The sequence below is a fragment of the Ceratotherium simum genome, chromosome 16 (assembly GCF_057802395.1).
Source record: "Ceratotherium simum simum isolate JZ-2026a chromosome 16, ASM5780239v1, whole genome shotgun sequence".
Taxonomy (NCBI): Eukaryota; Metazoa; Chordata; class Mammalia; order Perissodactyla; family Rhinocerotidae; genus Ceratotherium; species Ceratotherium simum.
Window position 1 is genome coordinate 36,825,218 of NC_141915.1, and position 11,267 is coordinate 36,836,484.

Genomic DNA, 11,267 nt, shown 5'->3' on the forward strand with positions numbered 1-11,267 from the left:
CTACAGGCCCCAAAAGGCTTTGCGGCCACTTCTTGGCGTTTACCGCCAAAGAGAAAAGCCTTTTCAGCGCAGGCCAGCCGCTGCATGGCTCTTTGGGAAATGTAGTTCATTAGTGAGGAGCCGGGGAACCAGACTCAGGAGGCCAGCCACGCTTCCCAGAATGCACCACGCTCTTCCCCACCAATCAGAGGTGCGGATCTTGGAAGGAGGGGGAAGAGGAGGAGCTGCCAGCGCATGCGCAGTATGTGAGACTGGGGAATTCATGTGGAGGTCAGTGTGGAAGCAGGTGAGAATGGAGGGGTCGAGTCCGGGCGTCTCTGCAACCTTCGTCTGCTCTCCTCTTCGCAATTTGTGCAGGCGGGTTGCGTGCGTTTGTCCGCCTCGTGTGGGAGGGGAAAGGGGGTGAGCCCGGGACGAGCCAGGGGTGGCGTAGAGTAAGGGAGGTGTGTATGGGGGCAGGGTGAGGAATAATGCAGAAGCTATTAGAAGTGGAAAGGCCGAGGGGTCAGGACTGGGCGTCCTGGCCTCGAGAAGGGAATTTTTAAGTGCACGAGGGGAAGTCAAGGTAGTCTCAGGAGTTGAAACTGACGTGGACGATGATGGGCGGGGCATTAAAAAGTTAAGTGCTGTAGTAGATTCTAGTTGGGTCAGCCGTGCTCCCGGCACCCCCTCTCAGCCCCACCCTCCCCTTCTTCCAGGGCTCTGCCGCGCCGTGCAGCTGTTTAGAGCCTTTCTGCCCAATTGGTTCTTCTGATATCTTGATCCCAGGAGGTCATCCAGCTCCTGCTTCCATAATAACAGGGCATTCTTAATACCTGATGTTGAGAAGCAGTATGATGAGGAGTTAAGCTGTGCCTTCTAGAATTAGACCTGTAGGTTCTAATCCTGGTTCTGCCACTTAATAGCTGTGTGATCTTGGGCTCCTCATGTAACTTCTCTGTGTGCCTCAGTTTCTTCATCTGTAATAGTCTACTTCATAGGGGTTGGTGTGAGGATTAAGTAAATTGCTGGTAGGAGACTGCCTGGTATGAAGATTAGCTATTATTATTTTTGCTGTTGGAATCCGTGTAGCACATTCTTTGAGTTATTTTTCCAAACCAAAATTCCAAAGAACCAACCGCACAGCCTCTCTCTTGGGGCCTGCTTGTCCAGGAAATGGGAGGGTGGTTTCCTGTGGTGCTGAGTTCTTCTTGGGTATCAAGCCCATATCTCATTCCCATTATTGAACCAAGTGCCCAGACCCCTTTTCTTAAGTGGTAGAAAAAGAAGGAAGAAATGGGAAAACAAAAAAGCAAAGGAATTGATACTACCCTTTTCTAAGCTATGGAGTGTCATTTATTAGGTGTCCTTCAGTGGATGGTTTAGAGCTCCAGAGTGGGGAATAAATAGCCAGCTTGAGAAGTGAATATGGTGCCTCAGACAGGGCTTTCTCTGAGGATTTTGGGATCAAGTTGCTTTGTTTTGTTTTTACCCCCTTAGGTGTGAGTGGGTCCAGCAGAAGGAGACATGGCTGCCAAAGTGTTTGAGTCCATCGGCAAGTTTGGCCTGGCCTTAGCTGTGGCGGGAGGCGTGGTGAACTCTGCCTTGTACAATGGTAAGACACTGAGGGGCGGTGGGTCATTGCCTTTTGCCGGAAGACGTCTGTTGGTCTCCACAGCCTATGTGACACTCCTGATGGCAGCGGCTGTCTGTGAATGTGTTTGTGACCAAGAGGGCTCACCTGCTGCCATCCCACACTGTATGGTTGTACTGTCATCAGAACCTCTGTCCTTGTAGCTGTAGGTTCTCTCAGAGGCTTTATTCACAGGGAGCCTCCCAGCCCAGTTGCCGTTGGATGTTTCCAGCTGCTCTTGTTAATTTGAAGTGATGCCACGCCACTCAAGTGTTGCAGCAGAGTGTCGCGATTGCACAGGCTGGCCGAAAGGGAGCTCTCCTTTGTTCCCTTCTGCCTGTGTGTGGACTAACTCAGCAAGGGCTTTAGACCTTTGGTGACCTTGTCCTCGGCAGGAGCTTCTGCTCTGCTGCAGTTGGGTCGTTCCAGAGAAATATCTTTGAGATGCATTGCCCAGCTTTTAACAATGTGGCAGGGGTTTACGCAGGCTTTTCTTCCACTTTTCTGTGTGACCTTAGGCGAGTTACTTCCCGCTCCCTAGGGGTCGGCTTCTTGATTGGTCAAGCAATGCCATTGAACTGGTTCGTCTCTAAGACCCCCTCTAACTCTGATATTCCCTCACTTTCTTGTCGGAAAGCGGATTGACCCAGCTCGTGTGTGACTATCTGACAGGAGGAGGATTACTTCCAGAGTGAAGATATTTGGACCAACTGTAAAGTCCCAAAAGGCAGGGGCGGAGACAGTCCATCAGAAAAGCCTTGGCTTATATGGCCCAGTTTTATCCTCTGATCTTTTTGGCTACCCCTGCACAGCTAGACCATAATTGCCGTCACTAATTTCTCGCTGAACCAACAAGACAACTCTATAACCCCTTAAAACCTTAAAGAAACCAAGCTATTGGAAGGAAAGAGTAGGACCTTCCATGTTCTGGGATTCCCCTAGTGAGGGTGCTGCTTCTGGGAACACTGGGTTAAATTGGAGCTAGGATGGAATGTGGTCACAGTGAAGACCTTGGTGCGTTTTAGAAAGAAGTTTGGGGGGTGGTTCCTGGAAATGTATTGGTGGGAGTTTGGGGATGAGGTAGTTAATCAGAAAACCAGCAACCAGTTGTTTCGAGGAGAAAGGATGCTGAGGAATAGATCCTATTACCAAAGTCCGTGGGAAGACACGTGGGATAGGAAGTGATTGCTTAGTTTTGTAGCTATTTAGAAGCCTCTAGGGACCAGAAGAGTGGGAAGACAGAGGAAGAGAGCGGAGACGTAAATGAACAGGAAACACCAGGGATCTTTCAAAGGCTCAATCCTTTTGGTTCAAGAGTGAGGGGATTTTTCTGACCCGTCATTACCCTTCATTCCTAGTGGATGCTGGGCACAGAGCTGTCATCTTTGACCGGTTCCGTGGCGTGCAAGACATTGTGGTTGGGGAAGGGACTCACTTTCTCATCCCTTGGGTACAGAAACCAATTATCTTCGACTGCCGCTCTCGACCACGTAACGTGCCAGTAATCACTGGTAGCAAAGGTGAGTCTTGCCTGGGGGTCAGGTAAAGTAGAGAGTGTGGAAGGGGTGCTGTGGGTTCCAGAAGAGATTGAATTTCCCATAATAAGACTTCCTAGCATATTTTCCCTGGAGGGTTTTATATGGATTTATAGAAATATATACTCAAGGTACATGCACAGACAACTGTACAAATTTAGAGAAATACACAAAGATATATTTCAAGAGTTACATGGTGATCCACTTTTAAAGAAATGTAAATGTGCCTTTGCTCCCTCAGTTGACCCTTCCCATTGGTTCTGGTTCCCCAGAGTGGCTCTATAAACCCATCTCTCTCTGTTCTGTTTGCCTTCACAGCTGACTTAACCTTTACCTTACTTTCCAAGGCCTCTGTTTCCAGCAGGGCTGACCTCGCATTGTTATCTTACAGGCTGAGGCCCACGTCCCTGAGAGCAGTCTCCTGGTGTCTGACATGCCACTGGATTTCCAGTTGGAGCCTAAAATGAATAGCTCTCACTGTTCTCCCATCCTACTCTCAGAGGGACACAGGCAGTAAATGGAATAGCAGATGCTGGCTCAGCAGTGACATTTCTGTGCAGCAACATCCAAACCATGGATGTTGGTTTATGATCTTGTTAACCCTCGATGCCTTCAGTGCTATTCCTGAGCAGAGGTTTGCTGACTATAACTGTGCCAGGCTCTGTGCTGGGCCAGAGGGTGGGGATAGTTCAAAGGTGTCTACAGCAAGGGCCTTTAGGAGCTCAGTCTAGCTAGGGAGATAGACATGTGAACAAGCAGTTACAGTAGAGTGTGGTGAGTCCTGGAGCCAAGGTTGCAGAGTGTAGGGGAGCAAAAAAGAGAGCAGCCAGCTCCCACAGGTGGCTGGGCAGGCTCCTGCGAGGAACTTACGGGCGAGCTGGGACTTTGGAGTGAGAAGTGTGTCCACAGAGGAGGAGGAAGGGTAAATTGATATTGCATAATCTGCCCTGTAGCTACTGGCCGGCGAGGAAGGAGCCTCCTGTAAAGGGCCTGGCTTGCCTACTACAATGGGAAATCAAAGGTGGGGTGGGGTTCATCAAGAAACAAAATTTTAACTTAAAAGCCTAGTTCTAAACTCCCCACCTCTTTGGCATTTCTTTCTCTGCTATTCTGCCTTTCTTCCAAGGATACAATATGTACCTGTCTTTAAGACTGCTGGTAGAAGTTCCGGAGATCAGGGACTTGGGTGGTCCATTTCCCACTGCTCTTGTGCTGGTTCGGGACTATCTCCTGGGTGCGTGGTCCACATTGTTGGTGACTGCAAGCAGGCTGTGATGGTGCTTTAGCTCCGAGCAGGCCTGAATTATCAGGGGACATTGTCATTCCCTCCCAGGGTCCTTTGAGAAGCAGTCACTGGATGAGTCTGAGAACCGCTTAAGGCTGATGCACAGTTGACAGAGTGTTTTTGTATCTGTTTATTCTTTTAGTTTCCCCAGCATGCCTGGAAGGCAGATGAAATCATCCCCGCTCTTTCAGACAAGGAAATAGCTGAGATTGGCTAAGGCTTAGTGAGGCCACATGATGAGTCAACAGCAGAGGGGGACTGCTGGTCCAGTCCAAGGTGGACTCTTTCCGCTGTCCCCAGGATAACCTCTTGAAGGCAGACTCCTGACATGGGCCACATTCACCAGGCCCTGGAAAGACCTCACCCCAGAATTCTTGACGTTGGCCTGTTTTCTTAAAATATTCAGTGTTCCAAACATCCCACAGGCCCTATTGGACATATAGTCTGAATTGCTTATATATCAGAGGGCATAGGACATACTGAAAAGCTGTCATCACCAGAGGCCTTTAAGAAGTTCCTGACTCTGTAGTGCTCTGCTTGGTTCTCTACCGAGGAAACCATGCACGTGTGCTCCTTGCCCTCTAGGGTCTTATAATCAGCAACTTTACTTATAGATTGTAGGAAATTGGGGGGAGGAGAGGTCATATAAAAGGCCACTTGTTTCTTGCTGGGCTTTTTATTTGTAACTCTACCGTTTGTCCCCCCACCCTAAGATTTACAGAATGTCAACATCACCCTGCGCATCCTTTTCCGGCCAGTGGCTAGCCAGCTTCCCCGCATCTTCACCAGCATCGGAGAGGACTATGACGAGCGCGTGCTGCCGTCCATCACTACAGAGATCCTCAAGTCAGTGGTGGTGAGTGGACAGGGCCTCAGCCTCGAGCCTAGAGCACAGCCCCCACGAGATCGCTAGGTGGCAGGCAGAGCCTGGCAGTGGATGGTTAGGATGTGGCTGGTAGTTTCCTGGTTCCCTTTCTGCTTCCTCATTATCCTAACCAGCTCCTCTGCCCTCCCTTGGTATCAGGCACGCTTTGATGCTGGAGAACTGATCACGCAGAGAGAGCTGGTCTCCAGGCAGGTGAGCGATGACCTTACGGAGCGAGCAGCAACCTTTGGGCTCATCCTGGATGACGTGTCCTTGGTAAGATCCATGAGGAGCCCAGGGGAAGTGGCTGTGGTTCTTGTTTCCATGCCTGGCTCCATTTCTGGGTAGACACTATTTGGTCCTGCCTTCCACTTTCCTAGATGTGAGACTTGAAAACATGGAGACTTCTTGATGGTATGAGGCAGTCTCCTTGGGTTTGTTTTCAGGTTAGGGTTCTTTTACCTCCCATCTGCCACGCACATTTTTCTTTTGACTCCTGGCCCTACCCAGATGGTCCCTAACCACTAGATTTTTCACCTTCCCAAAACTGATTGTTTCCCAGAGCTCCCGGGAATTGATGTCTTGTTAACCATTTGACACAGGAAGAAACTGCCTGGTGGGGACTAGAGAACAGCTCAGATAGTCTTTCTCCCTAGCACAGACCTCCCAGCCTGACCCCCGGGCATTGCCTAACACTTAGGTTCTGAAGCTCAGTGAAGGGGGCTCTGGGGACCCCCAGTGAAAAGTGATAGAGTGTAAATGAATGGTTCTGTTCCCCAAAGCCTGGTATGGAGGGCAGGGGACATCTCTGAGGCATAAGCTGTCCCCTTGAGACTGTATAGTCTGTGTATTTATAGGACATTGGATGCCATAACTCAGAGGGAAAGCAGTACAGGTGGGATAGCATTTCAGATTGAGGAGGGTGAGGGAAAAGGGGTCGTGTTTCTAGATTCTCTGGGAAAAATCATTTGGAGTGATTTGTTCGGGTAGTGAGGTCGTGTTTCCTGTTCAGTTCTCCTGTGCGTGGCTAGGGAAAGGCACCATTTCGCCGCCAGCATCTGTGCAGCTGTTTAAACAGTCATGCTCTATGACAACCAGCGCTAACCCAGAGCTAACCCGGGGGCACTGCTCCACCTTGCCGCTGTTGCCGGCAGTGGAAGGGCTTGTGGGCTCCCTCTACTGGCAAGATGCCATGCTGCAGCCATTTGGCTCCTCTGACAAGAGCCGTTCCTCAGGCTATCCCACTTACTGTTAACCTAAACACCCTGGCAGTGAGAAAATACCAAGTAAAAACCTAAGGAGAAACTTGGCATTATGCTAGACTTTAACCACATTCTCCATTCTGGGGAGATGTGGGCTGACCACAGGAAACGATATCTAAGAGGTGTGAGAAGAAAATTAGATTTCATGTGGAAATTTGCTGACCTCAGCTGGCCCTTGTAGAAAGGAATTTTATTCCTTAATTCCACATTTCATTTTTTATTTCTCAGGATTGTATTTTCTTCCCCAGACTTTGAACAAGAATCCCGAAATGGAGTGGGCAAAGTAGAGCAGGTACAGTTTAAAAGTTAGGAGTGTTAAAAATTCTAGAAGACAGTGGGAATAGGGTTTACTCTTCAGGAGAAGTTTCGAGCTACCTATATTAAACAGAAAAAAAAGCAGAGGGTGAGAGGGTGGTGAAGGAAATAAAACAAATAGAATTTGATAGCAAAAACAATACTGTTCTGGGGGCCGGCTCCATGGCTTAGTGGTTAAGTGTGCCTGCTCCACTACTGGCGGCCCAGGTTCGGATCCCGGGCATGCACCCACACACCGCTTCTCCGGCCATGCTGAGGCCGCATCCCACATACAGCAACTAAGAAGGATGTGCAGCTATGACATACAACTATCTACTGAGGCTTTGGGGAGAAAAAGAGAAAAAAAGGAGGAGGATTGGCAATAGATGTTAGCTCAGGGCTGATCTCACAAAAAAAATAAAATAAGTAAAGAAAGAAACAATACTGTTCTTCCCATTATTTCTTCCTATTTAATGAAAAGTTGGATAAATAAGTAAATTACTCTAGACTAGGCAATTAGGAGCTCTGAGATCTGTTCCCATTGTTTGCACTGTCATTAGAGACAGTCACTTCAGCCAAGTCTCAGTTCTTTATGTTAGTAGGGAAGGTCTGTGGGTAATCAGAATTTTAAACCCGCTCCCTGAGCAGTAGCTTTACCTGCCTTCTGCTTCTGTTAAACCCTTTACCAGAAGCACTCACACATAGGGAATACCATGATTCGCGTCCCACCTTCTCTCTCCTCCTCCTCCTGTTCTGTGGTGGAGGTGTGTGAGAAAGAAGTGGACTGGTTATTCCATAAGCAGAGAGCGTCACGCTCTTGAATCCCTGAGAACCAGCTGCATCCCCCACTCTCAGGGGCTCAGTTTTCCATCTGGCCTCCCTGGGGGCTCCAGCAGGCCATCAAAGGACTTGAAAGAGCACTAGTCAGTGGTGGGGGTCCTAGAACCCACAGGTCTCCTCCGCCAGGGAGGTGGTCAGTCCAGTAGACACCTTCAGGTGTCTTTGGGCTGTTTTCTACTTGAGATCGTCACACTGAGGGTGACAGAATGACGTACAGGAGCAGTTTGGGCAGCCAAGGATTCTGGGTATGAACTCAGTTTGGGCAAGGATGTGGAGGTGGAAGGGTGTCCTGGCTTCACAATGCCTCCAGCTGCTGGAGCCATTCCTGGCCTCTTCCTCTCAGCCGCCACGGAGGCCTCGCAGCAACGCTGTCTAAGCAATTACACTGCCTCATCTCGCACTCACTCTCTCCCCTTAGACGCATCTGACCTTCGGGAAGGAGTTCACAGAAGCGGTAGAAGCCAAACAGGTGGCTCAGCAGGAAGCGGAGAGGGCCAGATTTGTGGTGGAAAAGGTGAGCATTCAACCAGACGGCAGGAGCCTCTCTTCCATTTCTCCTGTGCTCAGCCTCCTCGTTTGCTGGGTGGCCTGGAAATTCATCATCTGTCATCTCTTCTTCCGGGATCACTGGAAGGGGGTTGAAGGGACTGCACTCTTGCAATTGGTTCCAGAGTCTTTGGGGGCTAGTCAGGGATATGTGAAGTTGTGTTCCTAAATCACTGAAGGGTCATTTTTTTTTCCACTTCCCTAAGATCAAAAACACTTTGCTACAAATAAAAAGGTTTCTCCTGCAATATTTTGAGCTTCACTGAGAAGCCATTTTTAACTGTGGTTACATAGGGAAAGCTGACAGCAGAAAGGATCAAACGTTGTGCCAGATGTGCTATCATCACTGGATTTTTTTCAAGTGCTAAATCCATCCAGATGTGTCAGAGTGCGATGGGACACAGTATATCTGCATAGCAGCCTAGTCTTCGGGGCTTAGCGAAGGTGTATTTATTTCTTGCTGTCCCCTTCTCCCCCCAACTCGTTGTCTTGGGTTAGTATTCCTGATCCAAGACCCCTTAGACCTTAGAATCAGGGAAAAGAGGGATACATGGGTGACCAATTTAATCTTAAAGAATATAAACTCCATGTGGGCGGAGACTTTTCTTACCTTTTTCTGCTTTTCTCCAGAGCCTAGAACATATCTAAGACTGTGCCTGAGGATCCTAGGTGCTCAGTGACATTTGTTGAGTGACGAGTCACAGAACCTAGCAGTTTCAAAATTGTGTGTTAATTTCAGAGGGGCTTGTTACTGTCGTTCCTCCCACACTTCTGAAGGTCATGCATTGCAGATAGATGACGGGTCATCCTCATGATATGGGTAGGGAGCGCCTAGGAGACCTTGTCCTGGGTGCCTGGGTTCCTGGTCGGGAACCAGTTTAGCTCACAGGTGACTAGGGAGTGTCACACGTGCCTGCTGCTCCTCAGCTGTGCTGGTTTTGATGAAAGTCACTTTGACTTGGGACTGGAGGGAAGATGAGCCTGAGGATTGATTCCACCTTTCTTTCTCTCCTGTTTCCCTTGGCCTGAGATCGTCCTGGCTCAGAGTAGGGTGGCCGGTCTAGATTGCTGTTAATACTAGTGAGGACTTTGAAATGACAGATATTTATGCAGCCAACAGAAGTATCTCCCTACAGTGATGAGACATGGGCCTTACCAGACAGAGGAGGATTGGGTGGACGGTGCTTGTTGACCCCACCCAGAGGTGGAGGTAAATTCCCAGAGTGCCTTCAGGAACCAACGAAGGTGCCTAACCTGGTCCCTCCAGGCTGTAGCCTGCCATCCTGCCCTGAGGTGTGACCTTGGTCTCTCCACATCCGCTTTTAGGCTGAGCAGCAGAAGAAGGCGGCCATCATCTCTGCTGAGGGCGACTCCAAGGCAGCCGAGCTGATCGCCAACTCGCTCGCCACCGCGGGCGACGGCCTGATCGAGCTGCGCAAGCTGGAAGCGGCCGAGGACATCGCGTACCAGCTCTCGCGCTCTCGGAACATCACCTACCTGCCTTCCGGGCAGTCAGTGCTCCTCCAGCTGCCCCAGTGAGGCCTGCCCTGCCTGCACCTCCTCGGGCCACCTGGGCCACAGCCCCAGTGATTCTTAGCACCACCTTCCTTCTGCTCCCACCCCAGAAATCACTGTGAAATTTCATGATTGGCTTAAAGTGAAGGAAATAAAAGCAAAATCACTTCAGATCTCTAATTATCAGGTAGAGCTCTTTCATTCTTCTCATTTCCATCCACTTTTTTATCCACCTCCTTCCCCAAAATTGCTAAGTGCCTATGCAGACCAGCTTGGCTCCCATCTCCCGGGCCTGCTGGAGCTCCAGCCGAGGTACTGGCAATTGGCAGAAGAAAGGCAGGGCCGTGTGTGTGATGAGCTGGGGAGCACAGTTGTCGGCCGAGTAATCCTCTAGCCTCCAACCCATCATTTACTCAAGACTTGAGGAAGATGGCACACGCAGCTGAGCGAGACTGCAGGCCTCAGTGTTTTCTAGTGCTTCCTGCACAGACCCAGTTGAAGAGTGGTGCTGGGGAGGGTCAGAGAGGAAGTGGTCTGTCTCTTACCATAAGGCTGAATCTCTTTAACTGGGGCCAGCGGAAGCAGGTGTGTAGGAACAGGGCATGGAGTGAAGAACTTGCCCCTGTGAAGGTGGGTGGGCCTGATTTGCTGCCCCCCTAGGGTCCCAAAGCTGGGACGGACTTGGATAGAGAGAGCAGGCCTGGACCGCGATGTGAGTCCTGTTGGAGACTTCCTCTCCACCTCCCACCCGGGTGTCTCTCAAATACCCGGCAGAATTCCAGCTTGAAGGATTGCATCCTGCCGGGGCTGGACATGCCTGCCAAAGACGTGTGCGTCCTGCGTTCCTGGCTCCCTCGTTCAGAGACTGCCCTTCTGGAGGGCTCCGTGCCTGTGCTTTGGGGAAACAACCATGGGAAGAAAAATGTGTGTAAACTGCTGTCAATAAATGACACCCAGACCTTCCAGCTCAGTCGTTTGGGTTTTTTTTTGTTTGTGAGAGCCAGGGGATCAGGACAGAGTGTTCTAGCAGTTTGTGTGTGTACATGTTTGTATTGCCAGCTGGGACAATCTCGAGCAAGGCAGAAAATGCTTTAGTTTCAGAAAACACTTTGTGCTGTGTTCCAGATCCATCCCCAGCCTGAAGCAAGTCTCCGTGGTATCAGGTGGTATCAGGTGAGGTTTGTCAAAGATGGACTCTTAGGAGGCGAGGGTGACTAGAGGTTAGTGAACTTTCCTCTGTGGCTTTTCCACCACTCCTAACTGGGAGCAACACTTTCCCTAACAAGAGGGAAGCGATTGACATAAAATACACGTGTGCAATAGCCTTCAATGCACTGCACTTTGATTTTTATATACATTACATGGCTTCAGTTGCCCTGCTATGGGTTTATGTTGCTTATTCTGCTTTGCTTTGATGTGGAAATCACCTGGCGTTTGACCAGCCGAGTTTACCCATGTTGGATGGTGAGGAGGGAAAGCAGACCTACGATTGAGAAATGGCCTGTGCCAATCA

At 49.8% G+C, this 11,267-nt stretch overlaps 1 protein-coding gene across 1 annotated transcript; it reads left to right on the forward strand.

Moving 5' to 3' along the window:
* The first annotated feature begins 232 nt into the window (after positions 1–232).
* On the forward strand, positions 233–10,719 carry PHB1 (prohibitin 1). Its single transcript, XM_004434654.3, has 7 exons — positions 233–286; positions 1,480–1,594; positions 2,971–3,132; positions 5,146–5,288; positions 5,457–5,573; positions 8,112–8,207; positions 9,566–10,719. Exons 2-7 carry the CDS (start codon positions 1,507–1,509, stop codon positions 9,776–9,778), a joined length of 819 nt encoding a protein of 272 aa, XP_004434711.1. The 5' UTR covers positions 233–286; positions 1,480–1,506; the 3' UTR covers positions 9,779–10,719.
* The last annotated feature ends 548 nt before the right edge of the window (positions 10,720–11,267 follow it).

Bases quoted from the DNA above. Each gene is read 5' to 3' on its own strand.
- PHB1 (XM_004434654.3), top strand. From the start codon at position 1,507: ATGGCTGCCAAAGTGTTTGAGTCCATCGGCAAGTTTGGCCTGGCCTTA. The intron at 1,595-2,970 runs GTAAGACACTGA...CTTCATTCCTAG, and splicing joins GAACTCTGCCTTGTACAATG to TGGATGCTGGGCACAGAGCT. The intron at 5,289-5,456 runs GTGAGTGGACAG...CCTTGGTATCAG, and splicing joins AGATCCTCAAGTCAGTGGTG to GCACGCTTTGATGCTGGAGA.